Source organism: Lepeophtheirus salmonis, chromosome 7, assembly GCF_016086655.4.
Source record: "Lepeophtheirus salmonis chromosome 7, UVic_Lsal_1.4, whole genome shotgun sequence".
NCBI classification, from domain to species: Eukaryota; Metazoa; Arthropoda; class Copepoda; order Siphonostomatoida; family Caligidae; genus Lepeophtheirus; species Lepeophtheirus salmonis.
This window is the reverse complement of record NC_052137.2, coordinates 18,201,311-18,224,787: the sequence shown is the minus strand read 5'-3', so window position 1 is coordinate 18,224,787 and position 23,477 is coordinate 18,201,311. Positions and strand designations below refer to the sequence as shown.

The 23,477-nt window shown below is 31.2% G+C and overlaps 1 protein-coding gene across 1 annotated transcript in view; it reads left to right on the top strand.

Moving 5' to 3' along the window:
- Positions 1 to 2,851: 2,851 nt before the first annotated feature.
- Positions 2,852 to 23,477, top strand: part of LOC121121295 (acetylcholine receptor subunit alpha-like 1) — a 62,423-nt gene continuing 41,797 nt past the window's right edge. Inside the window, exon 1 of the mRNA XM_040716185.2 lies at positions 2,852 to 3,267. Within this exon, the coding sequence (XP_040572119.1) occupies positions 3,146 to 3,267 (122 nt within the window). The 5' untranslated portion in view covers positions 2,852 to 3,145. The remainder of the gene's footprint in view (positions 3,268 to 23,477) is intronic.

Genomic DNA, 23,477 nt, shown 5'->3' with positions numbered 1-23,477 from the left:
TTTTTTTTTTTTTTTTTTGAATTGATAATGAATTTTCTTTCGCTATGCAGTTGTCATTATTTTTTAATTCCTGAGAAGAGAACTTCCTTTCCTAAATACGTTCATTTATATCCAAATCCTGATTGAGCATTCGTGTGTGCTCATAAAAGATGAAAGCGTACCCCTGAGGATTTGTGGCTGTGATATAATTGTAAGTCCTTGTTGGAATCAGAGTAGAATTGGGGATCGACAGTAGAGTAATTCTTGCCCATGTCCTTGTTTATTTTTTTCTCCCTCTCATACCTAATCACGAATAATTGTAGCTGATCTCTTCCAAAAAAAAACATTCTTCTAATTTCAGGTTTTTTCGTTTCTTTATTTTTAACATGACCATTATACACACGATTTTCATTACTAAATATTTTGCAACAAAACAACATATAATTTTTTATAAATATTTGTTCACGAATATTTTGACGATTTTCAGATCCCTAGTTATAAGTATAAGTCTTTGTTTGACTCAGATTATAATTGTGAATTAACATTGCAAACTTAGCACACAAAAATCCTCCTGTTAGGACCCTTAACAATATTTTAACTTTCTAGTGGGGTATCTGTTTATTTTCTTCATCTTTTAGCTAAAACATCATGACCGCTAAGCTGCTCTCCTCCAAAATATTCTTCAAACTGTCAGGGATACCATGTGTTTTTTCTGTTTCTTTTATTTTTACTTAAAGGCAGGTCATCATATTCTATACAAGAACTCCATCAATATTTTGAATAAATTAAATTCTACATAGTTCTTAGAATAATATATGTCTTGAACTAAAGCATACATTTAGGTGCAATGACTTTTATATTTCCGGCATTGAAACATTGACGAAATAGCCTACCAAATATTGTTGTAAATATTTTTCTTTATCAAAAGGGTAAATACAATTATAATATGTATGTTTTGATGACTTAGTAGCATCTATTCCCTATGGATGATGATGGTATTTATTTAAGGAATCAAAATAATTTAATATAAAATTTGTAGGAATGAAGATGATATTTTTTGTTAAAAAAACTTTTATATATTATTTCCTTTTCAAATTTGTGACCCGTGAACACAAAAACAAGCTAGAAGGAATTTTCTGACATTTGTGTCTGCGTTAACGTCCATTTTTATGAAATGGTTTATCTTAAACCTCATGGTGGGCTGCAAATTGCTCCTTTAAAGTAGTCAACATTCATGGGCAGGCAAAATGATTTACACTGTGAATTTTATACGCACCTTTTTTCAGCTGATTTTTGTATTTTCTTGTCAACCAAAACATTTATTCAATGTGATATAAATTGTGTGTATTTTTTAGCTGGCCCGTTTGTTTTTTTGGAATTGGTAATCTGAAGACTGAATTTCCTTGGCCTCGGATGTTTTAATTATGTTTTAGCTACTGAGTAGTCTACTTCCCCTCTTAGTACATTCAATAATATTCAAACCTGATTGAACATTCATGTGTGCTTATCAAAAACGGGGAGTACCCATGAGAATATATTCAGAGTTATAACTGAAGGTCCTTATTGGACTCAGAGTGGAATTGGTGATCGACATAGGAGTCATTCTTACCAATGTCCATGTTTATTTCCTTCTTTCCCTCCTCCCTTGTCACAGCTGATTGTACCTGATCTCTTTTAAAGCATTCGTCAAATTGTCAGGGTTACCATGTTGATTGTTGTTTTCTTTTCAATACCCATTATACACAGGATTTTCATCACTATTTAACCACAAAAAATTTTTTGAACTCTTCCGAATAAAGTCTTCAGGGGCAGAAACGCAAATATATCCACTATTTTTATGCAGGCGGAAACGCCGTGAAAGATATCATCCGTGTCCCAAAATATGGTGTACTATGTTGTGACACGCCTGTAGGGTGACAGGGGCATCAAGCATGCTCCTTGAAATCACCACAAGGCTTTCTCCTTCCGTCGTCCCCTAGACTCCATGATTAAATCAAATGGCGGCCATATCGAGTAAAATGTGTTCAAAAGTGGTGCTTGCAAATGATGCAAAAACTTCTAATAAATTTAGGAAAAAAAAATATATTATGTAGCTTTAAAGTATTGTATAAATACTTCAGTTCACCTTTGTCGACAAATGATAAATTGATGGTTTGTTTTAAATGACCATATTAGAGCTAATAAAAGACGATTTAATCGTATTTAAAGAATTGAAACTATAGCAAAAACTCTTGGCTATATTAACTCATCCCAGATAATTAAATAATAAGCATATAAGTCACTCAAATATATCTATGAAATATTGGGCGTACGTTAAAAAAAAAAATTAAAGATTTTCTCTTAATTTTTGTACACGATTGTTTTTATGTCGACGTACCACATCTGTGGTGTTATAGTAATGAAGTAAAAAAACTACAAAATTAAATCTACGTCATACCTTTTTTGTTGTATTTTCAGCTGAATAAACAAAAAAAGAAAAACAAACGAAGCATCGAATTAAGGAGTATCTTTTTTTTCCCCTACATTTAAAAAAATATATGATAAAGAGGTGCTTTTGATCTTTGGTGTAATAAAATTATTAAAAAAATTTGTCAGAAAATAAATTTCTTGAAAGCAAAAAATATTTACAAATACTTAAAGAAGAAGAGATCAATTTAATAGGAGGGGGGAGAGAAAAAGCACACAATGATGTAGAAGAAAAGAAAAAATATATCCTCTGCTTTCACTGAGGAGTAAAATAAAAACCTATCTTTGTATGTACAGCATTCAAAAGTCCTTGAAAGTACAACGATGGAGAGAAGAGGAGTGTGCGGGAGATGGAGAGAAAAGGAGAGCGAGGAAGAGCCCAAGAGTGAAGAAAACATCTTTTTACATACATCCAATAATGCTCAGTTAGTGAATAGCCAATAGCGTGAATATGTAAAGTTATATAAAAGAAGTAGAAATTTCTTGTTCCAGAAAATAAATTATATATAAATATATTTTATAAAACACATAAAAATGGTGTCTTAAAAAAAGAGGAAAAAAGAAAAAGAATCTATATATATAGAAAGCAAGTCCCGGAATTTGAATTCATTTGTTGTGTTTTTGTTCATTATTTAAGGATTTGAATCATCCTTTCATCTCCTTTCGCCAAGCCAGGAGATTTCGCATCCTCTCCAACAAGATGGACACTTGGACTCATAGCCTTTGTGTGCTTTTTTTTATAGGGACTGCATATTTCAGCTCAGTGTGTGCTAATCCAGATGCCAAGAGATTATATGATGATTTGCTTTCAAATTATGATAGGTATGTGTTTCTCATTTAAAATGTGTTATTACTGAATAAGTAACCAATGATGAGCATTGAATGATTCAAATGACAATTCAACTGTTGAGCAGTCTTTTTTATTATAATTTATATATGTGACGTCATAATATAGAGAGAGAAATCAAATATATATTCAAAATATTGAGTCTCAGTCCGTGATGGATTTTTACCTGGTTTGAGTCATTTGTCTAGTGGGATATTTCTATTAAGACCGTCGTCTCAAATCGTGTACCGATTACTTTCTGTCCTCACACCATCGTCCAACTTGATCCTCATTCAAGTTCATATAGGATAAGCGTTGTAAATCCAAATTAACTTGGTGACCCTGACAACTTGAAGGATCTTTGAGAGAAGAACAGCCTTGCTGTCATGACGTTTTATATTAATAGCTAGATGTAGCAGTTTTGAGAGGAAATAATAAATACCTTACATGCGGATTATCACGGTTCTAACAATAAATAACCACAATATTGATCCTCAATTCTACTCCGAAACCAAACAGAACTTGCATTACGAGTCTCCATTACGAGTGAATACACAATTCCAGGTCTTTATCAGGCAAGAACATAAACAAAAATTACTCTGTTGTCGACCTTTGAGCTCAAACGGGACTTAGACTTATAATCTGTGATGTTAAACAGCAGGGGAGTTGATAGCTTTAATCATTGATGGGGGGTTAAACCCAAAATATTATCAACATCGTAGTATAATCCCTTATATAACTCGGTTTATTAAATAAAAGATATAATTTTTTTGGTGGGGCTTCAGGAACATTTTTTAAGGAGGCTAAGGACGCCTCTACTAATCCCTTGTATTTTTTTAGATCGCCCGTTTTTTTCGAGTTGTCAACCTGAAGAATACCTTTTCTTTTGTTAAAGCTGTTATAATTATTATATAATCCATGATGAGTAAATTTCCTTTTCAATTACAAACAATTACATATATACAAAACTACATTTTACATTGGTGAGTGATCATAAAAGATGGAGGGAAATTCGTCAAATGGAGTTGTACTGGGGAAATCTATGCTATAGTTAGGGATTTAAATAGTGTGAACTTTTTAGGAGGCCCACTTTTTTGGTAATCTGAAGAATGAATTAATTTTTCTTTTCTTTTCCTGGTGTTGTCATTACTATTTAACTCCTGAATAGTGAAATTCTTTTCCGCCAACATTCTATTTTATTCAAAGGATTCTTAAGATTTGTAGCGGAGTTATAATTGTAGGTCCTTGTTGGACACTAAGTAGAATTAAGAATCTGCTCTCTTTCAGAATATTCTTCAATTTTTTCAGAGTTACCAACTCCTACAATAACTGTCACTTGTAACTCCCCAGTCAATCCTTCGTATTACTCTTCATTATTCGTGATTTCCTTTGTTCAAGAGCTAAATAATAATTATAAAAGGTTTTCGAAGATATAAACCCCTGTTAAAGTTACAATTACAAAATGTATCGCACTCGTCTAAGGTAATATTTTTCTACAACTATATATTGAAACAATTTGTGTGATATAATTTTAACTAGGGCTGTCTCAAGGATTTTTCGTTGGGAGGGTTAAATACTTAATAACTTTTTATATATGCATAAAGCTCAATATTTAATACACATATTTGAGTCCATTATAAGTTGTGTCCTCAAATTTATAGAATAACATAACATCACCAAGAGTTTGGGATATAGATTATAACTTTTATTTGATTTAAGGGACTTATAATGGTCCTGATATGGGAAAGTCCCAATTATTTATTAACTTTATATATGCCCAATATTTTGAAACAAAATCAATAAATTTCTCATTCTGATTTTGGAATGATTAATTTCAGCAACTTTAATTGTAATTTCCGACACACGTTAATAATAGTTATTTGTTCATAGAAATGAACAATAATTATTCCAAAAATAGAAATGTAATCAACACTCAATTTAGAGAAAAATACATCTAGTATGATTTTGTGCTGACGGGCCAAATATATCAGTGGCGTCTCCAGGGGGTCGGCTAAAAGGGTTGTAGCCCCCATCCCCACAATTTATGAAATTTACTTTTAAAAATCTTTTTTTTGTCACAATGAAAGAAATATCAAAAAATTTAATTATTAGTCAACAGCTTTGGATTTTTTTAAATTTTTTTGGGAAAAAAATTTAATATTTGGAATGTAATTTTTTTAATTTTTTACAAAAAATAATATTTTTCAAATTTTTATCCAAAAAAACTTAATTTTCTGTGAATAGTTGAAAATTTTTGATAAAAATTTAATATTTGAAATTTTTTTTAAGCAAATGTGTATTTTTCAATTTTGTTTCCGGGAAATTTAATATTTGTAATTGAATTTTTGAAATTTTTTACAAAATAATTTCATTTTTGGATTTTTTTTTTTGAAAAAAATCCAAAACCAAGCCTCCTTCCCCAAAAAAATATATATACAATCCTGCGGAGGCCCCTGAATAGGTTTACTATGTTAGGACCTCCAATTGTAGATTTTTTGGACATGAACGCCTCTTTTTTATTAATATAATGAATTTAGCTGCGACAGATCCAGAAATAGGGTGAGTTTTTATGTGGACAAAAAGTTGTTACTCTGATAAACTGATACCGATAAACTATTTGAATTCAGTCGTCCGTGTATCGTTGAATCAACCACTGTTTCAATGATAATTCTCCTTGCATATCCATCAAGGACACTTTCTTAAACTACTTCAAATGTCCCTTCTTTAACTCCCCCGAGGAGTTGGTTTTTTCCATCATTTATGTATTAAGTATATTTTATCAAGCTGCTGTTATAATGAAACAAAGGAAGCAAAGAGCAGTTGTGGGCGTGCTTACACACCTCAACTGATGCCATGGATGTGTAGCGTATATTCTAGTTTTAATTGTTACTTCAAAAATATATGGATGTATGAATAATTTAGCTTCAAATAACTAGATAATTTATAGTTACTAAAGAAGCAAAAAGTGAGAATCAATCAATCTACAGATGGCAATCACTGTATAAACTATAGTGTTGCTTCTTCCCTAACACGTTTCAATTTTCAAAGTAAGGAGGAATAGTAAATAAAGCAGTAAAGTACTGGACACGTATATATGTGTATATGATCATTAACTCATATTATTTGTTGAATGCAAGTCTCTTTCAGATAAATTTTTTTATGATGTATCTGTAGTGATGATAATTTAGTGTATTATTTAGCTCACCTATTTTTTTAGAATTTGTAATCTGAAGAATAAATTTTCTTTTTCTCAGCTGTTGTCATTATTAATTATCTCCTAAGTAGTGAACCTATTTTCTCACTATCCTTAATTATAATCAAAACCTGATTGAACATCCCTGAGTGCTCTTCAAAGACGGAAAATAACCTTCAGGATTTGTTGCTGAGTTATAATTGTAAGTCCTTGTTGAACTCAGAGTAGAATGGAGGATCGACATCGGTGTAGTTATTGCCAATGTTTATTTCCTTCTCCTCCCTTGTCGTAGATACTTATAGCTGATCAACCTCATTATAGTTCAGCTGCTCTACTCCAAGACAATGAAACCAAATAGTTAGGGTAACGATGTTCTTTTTCGGATTCTTTCATTTTCAAATGGCCAAAATTCACATGATTTTCATCACTATGTATGCATATACGCCTTGCATAATTTCATACAGTGCCTGTTTAAGCGTGAACGAGGTCTATAAATAATATATATTAATATTTTTAGAATTACCATTTTGGCTATTTTTATGGTTTTTAAATAAATACATTTTTTAAGTGTATCTTGGTGAGAGTCCCACCTAAAATTAGACCTGTTTTAACTAGTGCATTATGATGTACATACAAAAGTTCCTTGAAATTAAGACTATATACCTAAAAATTACTCACGGCTACTAAAACAACAGAATAAATATCCGTTTCTATCCGATAACCTAGTTTTTGTTGCCCGGTGTGAAAAAAAGCAAACCCAAAATCTGTCCTCTTTTTCATTGTTTAAATAACCTCTTTCAAAAAATGGTATGAGAAACCATATTAATTGTCCTCAGTTGAAAATATACTGAATTTCTTTAATATGTTAATTGTAATTGTGAGTATGTTAGAAATGTAAAATTTAAAAAAAAACCTAAAAAATAACTTAGTCACTCTAACAGTTTGAAGAATGTATTGGAAGAGAGTACCTTACCTGTACTGGGGTTTCATTAGATCAACCAACTAAAAGCTTATGTGACAAAGGGAAGCGAAGAAGAATATAAGCAAGGAGATAGGCAAGACATACTCAGATGTTGATTCTCAATTCTACTCTGAGTCCAACGAGAACTTAAATTTATAACTCTCCAACAACTCCTCAGGGTTACGCTCCGTCTTTTATAAGTGCACACGAATGTTCAGTCAGGTTTTAAATATAATTGGATCTATTTAGGATAGTATGTTCACAACTCAGCAATTAAATAATAAGGACAACTGCTAAGGAAAAGAAAATTCCTTCTTTGTAGTACCAATTACAAATTAACGGGCATGCTAAAAAATACACAAAAATGACAGATAAATTATCTTATCCAAAACATTCTCTAACTTGTCAGCTTAAAAATTGTATATTTAGATTTCTTTTTTTAACATGCCCAAAATACACACGATTTTCATTACTAGGTATACTTTTAGATGTAATTTTTGTTGGATGGAATAATATTTATAAAAAGTTTATTTTTTTAAGTTGTAAAATATTTAGTGATTAAAATTGTGTGGATGTTGTCATGATAAAAAAAGAAACCAAAAATTCTGAGAATTTTAACAATGTTTTGGACCGGATCAGCTACAATTAGCTGTGACTAGGGAGAAAGGATAAAAGGAAATAAACAAGGGCATTAGCAAGAACTACTCCAATGTTGGTCCTCAATTCTACTCCGAGTACAAGAAGAACTTGTAATTAAACTCCGCAACAAATCCTTAGGGCAAGTCTCTGTCATTTCAGAGTACATGCAAATATTCAAAATGGTTTCGTATACGCCAAGGATATGTTCACTCCTCAGAAATTAAATCATAATGATAGCAGGTTAGGAAAATAAAATTCACTCATCAGGTTGTCAACTAAAAAACAAACAAAAAAAAACTGAGTGAGTTAGAAAATTGTACCCGATTTTCATCCCTAAGAATGTACGTTCCATGTTTGATTAATATTATTCTCGCTCCCGCCTTCTCATGGCACTTTACAGATTGCCCATCCTGACCATCATTTACAGGCCATCACTGTTGATGATTGATGTATGTGGTACTCTGTCTTTAAATTATAGTGTGCCATTTCTTATAAGAGACATTTTCTAACCATAATTTTAATCAATTGTAAATCTACACTAAAGACATGTGATGATGCGTCAACATATAAAACATTTTGAAGAAAAATCTAGAAGAAGAGAAAATCCAAATTATTTTTTCACATAATATATACATATAGCCGGATGTTACCAAGACAAATTTCAGTTAATTATAGGATTTGACATCATATTCGTGAAACAATTTCAGATACACATGAACTTTAGTTGGAGTTTGGTCTGGATCCAGTTGATCACATTTCCTTTTTCATGTTATTATTATTAATAATCTGGAATATGAGTAGTGGATATTCGAAAAATACCCCGGAAGCAAACTTCACCCCCTGTGTCTCCCCAAAACAAGTAGGGTCGAGACAGAAGCGACGAATTTAGCTATGATCGTCGCAGAACTCCTCCTTCCTAAGTTATATTCCTCGGATGTTGAGAGCAGGTTCCAGAGAATTGAACTTGATTTTGCGATGAGAGGGATTTGTCATACCAAAGATAAATACAGCATTATGGCGTCACCATTGCAGGGGAAGGTTTCAAATATTATTCCTATTATTGAGGAGAATCTCTCTTATGAGGTAGCGAAGAAATCCATATTAATCCGATATGGGCTATCATCTTCCGAAAGGATAAAAATAATTGTCTATATGATAGTTGATACCCCTGGGCTCTCAAACATGTAGGTCAAATATGATATTGAACGTCTTCTGGACGAGGAATATCTAAAGAATTTACCTGAAAGTTTAAGGTAAGAGACTTATATTGGCCCCAATATGGCCTCTTTTAAATTGAGTCCGTCAATTTATCGTTATTTTATCGTGACAATCAATGCCTTAATATTATTATTTTTTTTTTTACTTGAAAATACTTTTATCAAGTGAAAAACGTTTCATAGAAGTAATATTCCATAATTATAAAGATATTGGAATTTTTTTTTTATGTGAAAAAAGTTGCAATTTGACACATTTTAGTTAAATATTATATAAAAAGTTGGTTTTTTTGGTATATTGTATATCTGCAACCTGAAGCATTAGAGGAGCAATTTGCAACACACCCAAAGAATAATTTGTTTATAGAAATTGACTTGTTGAAGAATACAAACATAATCCACACCCTGTTTTGAGAAAAATCCTTCTAGCTTGCTTTTATGTTGACGGGCATACATATAAAAATCACCGAATACGTTGATGAATTCGCTTTTATATAAAAACTTTTTTTTCTGTTTTATGTTTTAAAAAAAAGTATTATATAATTATTCCCCTAATTATTTCTATGCTTTTTTTTTTTTAATATATATCAAAAAGAGACAATGTAATTAATCACGAGGCAACTATTTGTAAGTCAGGAAAAAGAATATCCACCATCATATAGATAAAAAATAAGATCTTTAAAAGCTACATCAAGGCCCAGAGAAAAGAAATATTTGATCCATTTTTTAATACAATATGTACAGTGAGGTGGCTGTTAGTGTATATAATTAAACAATCCACGTTTTTATTTTCACTCTCTTACCCGGATTATAATTGTGAAGGTACATTTTAAGATACATTCAATGTTGGTACTTGACTCTTACAGGGCATCTGTAGAATAAGAATTATATTTGGAGGGGGGGGGGATGAAAATTGAAAAGTTGAAAATACTCGACAGCTATTCACAAGAATTTGAATTCTTTCGGAAAAAAAAAATCAATTCCTATTCACAAAAAATTTAATTTTTAGGAATAAAAAATTTAAGGATTATTTTTCAGCCAAAAAACAGGAGCTCAGTAAATTAGATCCAAAAATGAAATTCCTCGATTTATCTCTTTCTTCTTCTGAATTGCAAGTTCCAGTATGGAAGAGCTTTTAATTGAGGGTTTAATACAAAGAGTCCTGTTCAACCCGTTAGTTCCCCAATATTGGCGCCTTGTTCTAAAAAATAAAAGTGATTTAATAATTTTCTTATTCTCAGGAAAACATGTCTTAATTAAGATAAATTGAAGTAAATTTTAATATATTTAATGGAGATTAACAATAAGGTTGAGTTGATGATTCACCTTTAAATATTTTTAATATATATAAATCTGCATCTTTTATTTATTTTTTGAGCATTTTTATGTGAATAAACTTTTTTTATAATGAAAAAAAGTACAATTTGAGGGACCACCAAAGGATTAATAAAATTGACGATCATTAATTGAAGAATACAAATGCAATCCATGCTCGATTTTGATAAAAACAATTCAGGCTTACTTTCGTGTTAGCTATACACAGAAAATTAAATTTTTAAGCAAAAAAATTACAAAAATAATTTTTTTCGAAAAAATTTCAAAATCCCCAACTAGTGACAAAAAAATTTTAATAACCTATTACCATTTTCAAAAAAATTTCAAAAATTTACAGGTGCTCAAAAAAATTTAATTTTTCAGAAAAAAATTTCAAGTTAAAAGCAAAAATTCCTTAATTGGGTTTGGGCTACAACTGTTCCAGCCCACATCCTGTCGACGCCTCTGGAGACAAGTAAAAATATAACATTGATTTTTCGAGCCACCCTAATATTTATTGTACCTGCATTAGTCATCCATGTAAAAAGTATGAATACGTAGAAAGGGATAATTGCACTTGTACAAATTCATTAAATGCATGCATATTAAGTATGCATATGTTATTGTATAATGGTCCTTTTTTACATATACATATTAAGCATACATATTTTAGAGGGCAGCAAGACTGGAAAAAAAAATAGGAAGACAAATTCAAACCTCCCTTAGGATGGAAATCGTAAAGAGTCGACTATTATATCGATCTGTAAATCTTTTACTGGAACGAAGGTTGTTTGATGAATAAGTGCTATAGATGGGATTACTGACGCGTATCAAGGTTACATTTAGTTAGTAATATCTCTTGGAAGAACACACACCAACTTTCAGCCAGATTGGTCTATTTATTTCGGTTTGGTATTCGTTTGAAACGAGGAATCGGCTGGAAAGATTCTGGCGACTGTCTTTTGGATTCGCAACCAAATCGAGCAACAAGAAAAACGCCCACGATTGGCCCATAAAAAAGTCATTTTCGATCACAGCAATGTACCAGCTCACACCTCAGCAGTTATGGTCGCCAAATTAATGGATATAGGGTTCCAATAGGGTGTCCACAGCACTAGCAATCTCATGCACCTTCAATCTTCCGTCAACCATCACTATATTATAGATTATATCAATGAATTCTGGAGTAGTAACCTCAATAGTGCGTCCAGAATGTTCAACGTCACATATGCCTATATGGCCACTCCAAAAAATTTGAAAGCACTTTAAACTGTTCTAATCGAAGGTGCAGGATTCCCATTATGTTGATGAAGCTTTATTCAGTTTCTTGAGGAATTTTGACTTTCATAAAGTAATGTTTAATCAACGCACGAACTTATTTTCCGCCCATTTTTTTTTAAATCACTCCACTTTTTCCATTCAAACAAATGCTTAACAGAAAGAAATGAACTGATTGGTCTAAAAGTTGGTGTGTGGTCTTCCAAGGGATGCTACTAACTAAGCATAACCTCGATACGCACCAGTAATGCAATCTCTCAGACTTTATATGGACTTTTCAAACCATCCTCCTATAAGATATTTATCATTTTTGTTGGACCAAATAATTATGTTTTTAAATGAAGTTTGGTCTACATCGCTCACATTTAAAATTTGCTTGGCCTTATTTATAGATACGTTGTAGATGACGTCATGTGTGTTTCTAAATATGGAATGTAGTATGACGTGATTTGAATTTTTCCTACTAACAATAGTTAACAAAACTTTGTGTATCAGCATAAAAAGTTTTATGATATACAACTTTAATGGCTTAATAGCTTATTTAGTTTCAATATTAAATCCTTTTTAATTTCAATTTGATTCTCTTGATGATCTCAATGGCTGTAGGCTTGATATGCAGTCTCTCTTAGAAAAATAAATATACACTATGAAATTATCTTGTTCGATGTAATTCATTAAATGAAAAGTTGAATAGATGATATAGAATATTTACTTGAGATAAAGTGTTAAACGATATACGCTACAGTTTAAAGCATGTACTTGGTGCATTGATAAAAACAATGCACAACGAAGCACTTATAAAAAAACCTTGCAATACATATTTAATTTATTTAGATTAATTTTTGATCTTATAGGACTACTTTACAATTTATCTTTTCTTTATTAAATTTTAAAGTACTTGTATATCATTAAGGAAATTACCCGAGAACGTTTAGTTAGACATATATGATATGTGACCATAGAAACAATTTTGAACGCAACTCAAGCAAAGGAGAAAGTCTTAATAATTTTTTTTACTTCATATAAACATCCGCCTTAACAATTCATGAACATATTTTGGTCAATTATAGGCTATATATTCATATTTGTAGGACGGATTAATATACCCAAGAATTTAAACTATATTTTAAAACTTTTATTTGATCTAAGATACTTATTTTAGCCCTGATATGGCCTTTCATATAAGACATTTTTTTAATCTTTAATTGTGACGTTGAATTTTGTTACTTAAAGTCCAAAGAGAGGACAATTTTTGATTTTTAAGGCTTTTGGGAAATGTTTGACGTTCAAATTCAAGGAAGGCTCGACAAATTTAAATATTTGGAAAATGTAGAAAGGGCAGTTCTTGTTGATTCAACTAAAAAATTCCATCTCATACCCTCATTAAAGCCTAAAGCCGGGAGTAGTAAGGATCTCAAAGTTTTTGAGATAAAAAACGGGAGCTCCGTAAATTGGATTCGAAAATGAAATTCCTCGATTTATCTCTTTCCTCTTCTGAATTGCAAGAGGTTTTAATGGATGGTTTAATATGAAGAGTCCTGTTCAACCCTCTAGTTTCCCAGAAACTGCGACTTATTCTCAAAAACAAAAGTGACCTAATAGTTTTCTTATTCTCAAGAAAATATGTCTTTATTAAGATAAATTGAAGTAAGTTTTAAAATATTTAATGTGGATTACATAATAAAATTGAGTTGATGATTCGCCTTTAAATATTTTTAATATATATAATTCTGCATCTTTTATTTATTTTTTGAGCATTTTTTTGCAATTAAACTTTTTTTTAATTAAATAGAAAAAAAGTATATTTGGGGCGGGGCTTCCAAAGGATTAATAAAACAGATTTGCGAAAAAAAATTAAGAATAATTAATTAAAGAATAGAAATGCAATCCACACTTGATTTTTAGAAAAATCATTCAGGCTTACTTTCGTTTTCGTTAAGTATTTTACATATTTATTAATGAGTCAAGTGTTGTTGACAGACAGTGACAAATTATTATTTATAAATTACTAAATATCCCTGCCTTTGCATAAAAATAATCCTTTTGTGTATTGCTTTTAATTTTATTTATAGCCTATCGAAGATTGCTGATACAATATATACTGTATGGACTTTTGATTTTGATTTTTACACTCAATTTTTAAGGGTACATAAATTAAAGCACTTGTAACTTCATCCGAAAGTCCTAGAATCAGTTATTATAGACTCTATCACGTCCAATTATAGGTAGTTTGATAGTAATCAGCCAAAGTTGCTAATTATTAGGCATATTCCCACCCAGAGGACCAGACTAAATTATAATTATTCTTATAAAAATTACTAAAACTAATGTTATTTCCATTCGGATTAGACCAAATTCCTGGGCTCTGAAGTTTTTTTCATAAAACAAGATTGATTCACTGCACCCATAAGTTTTTTAAGGCATGGGTTCTCGATTCTAAGATGCACCAAAAAATTGAAAATGTATAAAAAAAAAAGTTCTAACGAGAAAAAAGGGGAACGTATATTGAATACGAATTAAAAAAAGGGAATTAGGTAAATGAAAAGGATTAGCGAGTTAATCTTAGTGCATGTATATTCATTATGGAGGAAGACTTTTCTAATTATTTTAATTATAATGGCCAAATTGATGGGAGAACTTCACATGTCTATCGACAAGTCTTACTAAATTCTAGAGTTACTTAAAGAATTAATAAAATAATTCGAAATAAAAACTAATATGCCGATATGTTTTAGTTGTTCTAAAAAATAAATAAAAACAGATGTTACTTGATATCAAGCTAAAATAGTTATATTGGAAGCTAAATTATTTATATATCAATATATTTTTGAAATATGTAATGATTAAAACCGGAATACTAGTTGCAAATCCATTACCTCAAATGAACAAAAAAAACACCTTTCACTAAAGTTGAATAAAAAGTAATGGCAGTTGGAAAATTTGAAAAATAAATATTAAAAAACCGTTCGTAGAAAAATCCTGGCACTGACACTGGGTGAACTAAATAATATCAGGGTCCTCTCTTCCCTTTAGAGTTGGGCAGCATTGATAGATAAGTAATAACTAATTAAGTATAACCCTGCTTTGTACCCGTTAACACTTACCTATTTCGTTTATGCGTTATTATCTGAAAAGTTTCTGTTCTGAACCTCAGTCGTTATTTTTTCCCCGTGTATACTTTTTCTGTTCATTCATTTATTATTTTAAACAAAACGTCGACAACGGGATTTATTTTGTATAAATATGAGGAAAAGTTAGGACAAAACTTTGACGTCACTTAATCATTTGTTTATTCTGAACTATATATTTATTTCCTCACTTTCCATAATTCGCTTTTTGAATTCATGAAGGTTTTGTCGTTAATGATAGAGTTATTCATGATATCATTGACAACCCCTGGCCACCAAAAAAGTATTTTCGTAGCTAATAGTTAAATATCTACAGATTTAATCATTCGGTCGTCATTTTGTCACTTAGCGTAGCTTTGATCATGGAGTAAAAGTTGTCCAAACTGTGTCCCTGTTCCTGAACTTTATCAAGATTCTCAAAAAGTAGAAGTAGTCAGATAATGAGACATTATATAATTGTTTTACTTTATATAAATACTTAAAAACCAAAGTTGTCACAGTGGCCTCGATCCTATCCCTGATAGTATTGTAGGTCTTCTCACGTAAGCCTTATGGCTTCTAGGCTTCTTTTTAATGTTCTTCTTGTCGACTTTAGCATTTTCCTCCTAGTAATGATACCATTGGAGCGGAGGACTCATTCCCGCTTCAAGAAGTCCTTTAACATGATTTATTTTGCTCTCCATCTCATTTGTCTGATGAAAAAGTTTGCTCCATAAGGATGCTTTGTTTTTATTGCTCTACCAGCTGATATTAGAGGGAAAAAATCGGCAAAATATTAGTAAGTATGGAGAAGAATATAAAAAGGGCGACGCAATGAATGGCTAAATGAACACCGTTTATTGATATTTTCCATTCAGGTACTCAACAAAGAACGGAAAGTATAAATTAAATGACGCTAAAGTTCATTTAACCCAATAGACTGATTCATCATTGATCTCTGACAAATAAATCGTGTTTGGATCACATTGTATATAGACAGAATCATTTGAGACTTTGAAAGAGACATCATTTGAAATCTACATGGGTATAAGTTGAAAAACAGTCGTTACAAAAATCAAGAAATAGAGAAATTTTAAAAAGTATTTATGTACTTTCTAAATGCCTACAGCCTAATATTTTTAAATCATATTTAGGTTACTGGAGGGTTTTTATTGAACTTTATGGATTGAAATCAAATATCCAATAATTTAAAAAAATAAATAGTTTTGTTTTCATCCCACGTCTCTATAACAAAATAAAGGCAACGCATTTGTGAATTCCTCCAGGCTGGTGTCAATACTGAGAAGGCAACAGAGACCATTGGTATCTCCATCCGGACTACGTATAACATCAATAAGTGCATTACAGCCCCATAAAACCAAGAAGAACCACGACTTTTGCAGCAACAATATCCCTGACTTCAACTCTTTGGAGTTTTGGACATCTTAAAGAATAATGTATGCCACACCTGCCATTCAAATTTGGATTCGCTTCAAGCTTCCATAATGCAATAGATAACGTCAAGAGCCTCCAATCTGTTGACCGGCTTGTTGAGACTGTTATTACTTGTGAAGGAGGGCATAATGAATAAAAAAAATAACTAAATATATATAAACATACAAAAAATTGGTATCCAGTTCTTTTTTCTTAATTTCATATTAATTTGTAATTATGTCATGCTAGTGCATGTTTTGAGTCCCCACTCTAGTTATAGTTTTGTCCCAATAAATCTTTCGTTTGTGAAAAATAGGTCATTTTGATGATTATATTTGCAATTGTCATATATTAAAAATTATTGTAGTAATTACAAATTTTATGTCCTACATTTATTTCTACGAGAGACAAACGACTTACTTACAGATTACAGAAAGTTACGAAGATAAAACACATCAATTGATAGTAGGGGGGCCGGAGACAATTGCAATAATGTTTGCCTCATTGACTCGGAACTTTTTTAACTTAGACATGTTCCAAATTTAACAAAACGTACCGATATATATATGTCGAATAGGTGTGGCAAAAATAAATCTGTTATTTTTCCCTGTGTATCTCGCGTCGTATAAGTGCTTCTCACCTAAGAGCTATTGAAAGCGGAGATGTTCTGACAAGGAGAAGCAATTAATAACAAACTTTGCATCATCCAGGGCTCAATATGAAATCTGCGCCCTTTTTGGGTGACCCTGGAACCAAATGTCATTGTCATATCACTTTTTTTTTTCTTCAATGTTAACCGAAATAAACATGGTAATCCTGACAATTATAAAAATGTTTTGAAGGAGAGCACCTTAGCGGTCATGACGTTATATTAGATTAACTGCGAGCAGTGATAAGAGGAAGAAAATAATCTGAAACTTTATTCTATATTTCTCAAGGAATTACTTTGATATCAATCCTCAATCTATTCTGTGTTCAAATAGGATTTACACACATCAATTCCCAATCAATTATCCGTGTTACTCTTCCTTACTCATGTGCACACACACCTTTGCATACACTTTGTATGTTCTCTGCTCAAGAATGAAAGTATAACAATAACAGCTTTTCACACACGACAATTGCCTAGGATTTTCGACCCTATCCATAGAAATCAATCCTTCAAATGATATCAGTTACAGGAAAAACAACGAAAAAATGACTGCATTATCATTATCTCTTAAAATCAATTTTCATTCAATATCTCAAAGAAAAGTTGATTAAAAAAATTATTGATATTTTTCTTACAATATATTACATTATAAGCAAAGATGTAAGTAATATATATGATAATGGAAATATTTTTATACTTTCCAAAATGCAATCATTATTATTTTCTTCTTAAAGAGAGAATATATAAGCATAAAGTGATTACTTGTGTGTGAAAGACAAAGAGTATGATTAAGGATTTGTGGCAGAGTTGTTTGTTTTACTCAGATTGTAATTTAAAAGCGATATCGGAGTATTTCCTGTTTATATTATTGCAAGATGATCAGTAAGATTTGTGTTTATTTACTTCCTCTCAGGGCTGCATGGAGCTAGTGAACTGAAACGTCATAACGGCTAAGCTTCTTTTCTCCCAGCTATAGTTCAAACTGTCAGTTTGACCAATAGTATTGTATCTGTCGTTATTTAAGACCAAGGACCGGAGTCCCGTTCAGTCCAATCCCACTAGTCGGTCCTGAACGGAAGTAAATTGATCCTTTGTGACGTCATCATAGGTGTTTTTTTGTTAAATGATATATGTTATAATTAATTAATAAAGAAACTTTTTTGCAAGATAAGTTGAATGATCTTAATAAGTAAATCTAGATATCTTATTTGGCCTAATAAACCATTGAATTTTCATTGAAAATTCTGGAGGACCCATAGGAGCAGTTCTAAGACTCGACTGAATAAATAAAAGTAGTTCTATGTAGTTCATATTTTATACAACTCTATATATAAAAAATTAGAATTGATATTAAAGATGGAACCAAATAGGATACATACAAGATATTAAAAGGATATTCCAGCCCTTAGAGGTGGATTACCAAGTAACAGAGGATTTATGAAATTTATTCATTGATAAGGCCTATTCTTTGGCACATTCTAAAGTTAAATACTTTTAATATTTAAATTAGTGATTACTCAATTAAAATGGTTGATTTTGTAATTTAATGGGACCGATCCCCATAACGGGCGCTCTTAAGGATCGGTTCAATGACCAACAAAAACAAAAAGAGGGAGGACAAAGAAATAAAAAGTATATGATAATATCATAAATGGATAACTCCTTGTAAGGATACAACTAAAAAAGATATGTAAAGAAAGTGAGTAAAGACCGTAAGATCATTCCACTTATTTGAACACAGAATAGATTGAGGATTGATATCAAAGTAATTCCTTGAGAAATATAGAATGAAGTTTCAGATTATTTTCTTCCTCTTATCACTGCTCGCAGTTAATCTAATATAACGTCATGACCGCTAAGGTGCTCTCCTTCAAAACATTTTTATAATTGTCAGGATTACCATGTTTATTTCGGTTAACATTGAAGAAAAAAAAGTGATATGACAATGACATTTGGTTCCAGGGTCACCCAAAAAGGGCGCAGATTTCATATTGAGCCCTCTATGATGCAAAGTTTGTTATTAATTGCTTCACCTTCAATAGCTCTTAGTTACGGAGGAGTTAGGTGAGAATCACTTATACGACGCGAGATACACAAGATTATTAACTGATTTATTTTTGCCACACCTATTCGACGTATATATATCGGTACTTTTTGTTAAATTTGGAACATGTCTAAGTTAAAAAAGTTCCGAGTCAATGAGGCAAACATTATTGCAATTGTCTCCGGCCCCCCTACTATCAATTGATGTGTTTTATCTTCGTAACTTTCTGTAATCTGTAAGTAAGTCCTTTGTCTCTCGTAGAAATAAATGTAGGACATAAAATTTATAATTACTATAATAATTTTTAATATATGACAATTGCAAATATAATATTGAATCCTCAATGCAAATATAATATTGAATCCTCAATGCAAATATAATCATCAAAATGACCTATTTCACCTTACCCTACTGCTCAAATTACTCAGTCTCCCCTATATATACTAATATAATGTACATTACAATTGATAAATCAACGACCACTTACTTTTTTGAGTTCCTAGTCCAGAGATTGGGAACCCATCACTCCATCTCATCTATGTCTAACTCGACTTCTAGGAACCCTTCCTGAATTCCATGGTAAAAGGGTTGGCCTAAAAATGAGTTGTCTTTGTGACCATTTTTGGAAACAATGGTCCCGGGAATATCTGCAATAGCTACAAACCTGAGATAAATGGAGGGATCGCGTACATGAAATGATGTTAAATGATATTGTCTCGGTCTATTCAAAATATTCCTCTTTTTGAGAAATTAAATCAGAAGTTTTGAGAAAATGATTTCTCAAGGCCGGGAGTGTTGCTGCTGCTCAGCCAGTAACCTCATCTGAGCCCCTTGCCTTGACATTCCTTCTTTTTATTTATTGTTTATTTCCAGTTCCTTTCGTCCAGTTTTTGTTCGTTCGTTAATAAGTGATGCCCACTATAATATTCTGAACAATAATTATATATACAAAAATCCTTTGTTTCTAATCATTCGTTTTCGTCAAAATAAGTGGTTCAATTTATACTATTTCTCCAGAAAACGCGGATTTCGTGCAACAGCTGCAACAGAGACAAAGGGTCTGATCAATTCTCACTGGTCTACACTAATAATATTTTGCATTTCTTCAAATATAAAAGATGTATTTGACATAACTATTAATAGGAATTGAAGAATCATTAAAAATCAATATTAGAATAAAAACAAAATTGTAGAAAGTCTAATTCCTTTTATTTTTAACATTTTTTTTTCTTTACATTTAAAAGTTTTTTTTTTCCATATCAAAATATAGATATACTATGGTATTTATATACGTATTATTTAAAAGTTAAAAATAAAGTTATAGATGAAGAAAAAAGAAATTTTTATATACAAATAAATGGGTTTTTTTGTTCATAGCTTCTATAGTTAACTTATAATAAAAGTTATTGTTTTTTTTTCTTCTCTTTGTAGCAATGAGTTTATTAATTGTTAATGAGCAAGATATCTTTTTTCAACGTTAATTAAACGAATACAGATGTAGTTGGCTAAAAAAAAGAAAAGAAAAATATCCTACCATATATTTAATAGAGAGTGGGGTCCCAAAATGATTTATCCCCGTTATTCTGAAACTATACAGAGTTGAAATTTTAAATCCGGAACAAGTTTGGACATCAATATCTTTGCAGCTCCAGAATATATGTCTATGAAAATATAATCATTAGATTTAACCCACAAAACTGTATAAGAAATAATACAAAATCCTTGATATCTCCTCTAAATATGACCGCCGTGTGCCCATTATTGCGTGTCTCTGTGCCGGGTACACGCTCAAGGACGTAAATAACTTTATACATGATATATATGCTGGAGAGCTTAAATTGATGTTAACAAATCTGGCATCATGCAAGAATTTTAAATCGGTACGGTTTGTCAGAATCGGGAAATTGAAACAGGATTTATTCCGGGCAGGCCAACATGTTTAAGACCTTCATGTTTTAGGCAAAGGAAAGTTGGCCTCCTAGCGCCGCAAATCTAATCCCTATGGGCTACTAAATATATGTGGGACGTTGTGAATAGAGAGTCCAATAAACGTTCAATACAACTGTTGACTTATTTTTCTCCCTAATTTGAAAATTCAAAAGTATTAGTGGAAAAGAATTACTACAGTTTTTATAATGATATCTGTCAGAAGATTTGTCGTCTTTCAATGTTGCCAACATATATTTATCTCTAGAAAGGATGTCATGTAATGTTTTTGCCTATGTTTTTTTGTCACTAGGATTACGGCAAAAGTTACAGATCGATTTTGATCTAACTTGAAACGAAAATCATATATGGCCACAGTAAGAGGCTATTAAATTTTGAGATGTCAAAGGTGAAGGTAGCACAAAACATTAAAAATACAACGACAGTAACTTTGAAACATATTGCGGTAAGGAGCTCAAATTGGTTTCATTATGTAGGCCCAATAAAGATGTACCATATAGAAAAAGAAAACAAGGACAAGCTTAAAGGTCAAATACAAACAAAAAATTTAAAAAAAACAGAGATACAGAACCAAAATCATCTCTTTGTAGCATACAATACATCCATAAGGTATATTAAAATATAAATGCAATATAATTCAATTTCATTTAATTCAACATTGCGAATTTTTGACTTTAATATAGAGAATGATATTTCATTTAGAAAAAAATGACTATAGGCAGTAGTTTGTACTCAGACAAGTGTTCATTATAGTTTGCTTTTGTTTGACACTGACGACGATTTAGACAATTTTCACATCCTTAGTTAAAGTAGTAAGCAAGCATCTGTAATCATAAAATATTAGTCATTTCAAACAAACATGTATAAGTACTTTTTACATGTAATAATCGATTGTCAAGACTTTAAATCAGTGTAGACATAGATTTAATTATTGATATTCAATCATTTATAATTAATTATTATTAAAAAAACACTAACATTAACTGCTCTCCTCTCAAACATTATCCCAATTTACAGTGTTACCATGTTGATTTTCAGTTTTTTTAAAATGATCAAAATGATTACCATCATGTATTATTTATCCCGTACACATAATCATTGTTAGTGTTGTGTCAGCCCTGATTTATTCGGTCCAGTTCAGTCTTAGAATAGGTCCAATACGTCCTTGGGACCGGTTCTTAAGACTGTCGTTCCTTCAGTCTGTCAGTACTTGAACTGATTAAGAAAAAAAGTAGTGAAGTCATTGCGGAACACAATTTATATTTTTTAGGACTGGACCGGACCAAGACTGAACTGGACGAGATTGTAGTCTACAGTCCTAAATAACTCTTTGTTGTAAGTCTTCTACTATAATATAAAATGAAGTATTTGTACTTAGCCCCATTGTTTGTCCTAATTTACTCAGCCCAGTCCAGTATTAAAACGGATCCTAACAGTCCTTGGGACTGGTTCTTCAGACTACAGCTACTAGAACTGATTTAAAAAAAAAAAGTTGAATGACGACATTAAGGACCAAACTGTATCATTTTTAGGACTGAACTGGATACCCGATAGAGACTGAACTGGATCGGACAGAAATTGAACTAGATCGGACCAAGACTGAACTCGATCGGACTGAGACTGAACTGAACGAGACTGAGGTCTTCAGTCCTAAATAAGAACTGACACAACATTAATCATTATAACTATTTGTCATTCATGAGCACCCGCACTTTATACTTTGATGTTCCCTCCTAAGAATAAAGGAATAATGATAACAGCTATCGAAAATAAAAAGCATTGCCAACCAAATAAAATCTTTCAGGCGTAAGAAGTCATATTTTTTACTACTTAATTGATTATATTCGTCTTGATAATCATCAACAAATTTCTTATATGATATTAGGATATCAAATGCAAAAAAGGGGAAACCGTTATCAGTTTTATTTGTTGCATATCTTTCGAAACATTTTTTTATTTTCTTTTTATTGGCTCTAAAAATATACATTACTTACTGCTTGTAACATACATGAATCCGAGCATAAATCCTTATGATAGAAATTGCATTAAAACAAATATAGTATACATATAGGAACAGACAAAGAGATCTATGTATATTAAATATGTGGTTCATCAAAACAAAAGCAAGTTAGAATATTTTTTCTCAAAATTGAATGGGAGTACATACCAGGGGTGCCTGCGAGGGGAGGGCTAGAGGGGCTGTACCGTCCCACACAAAAAAAACAATATTACTAGAAAATTAAATATTTGAATTTCTTTTTCTCCAGAAATTTAATATTCGAAATTTATCCAAATTTTCCAAAACAATTTCTATATATTTTAATTGTCTGTCAATAGTTTTGAATTTTTTAAATTCCAAAGGAGAAAAATTTATATTGAAAATGTGTATGCTAAATACAAACAATTAAAGTTTTTTTTAATGC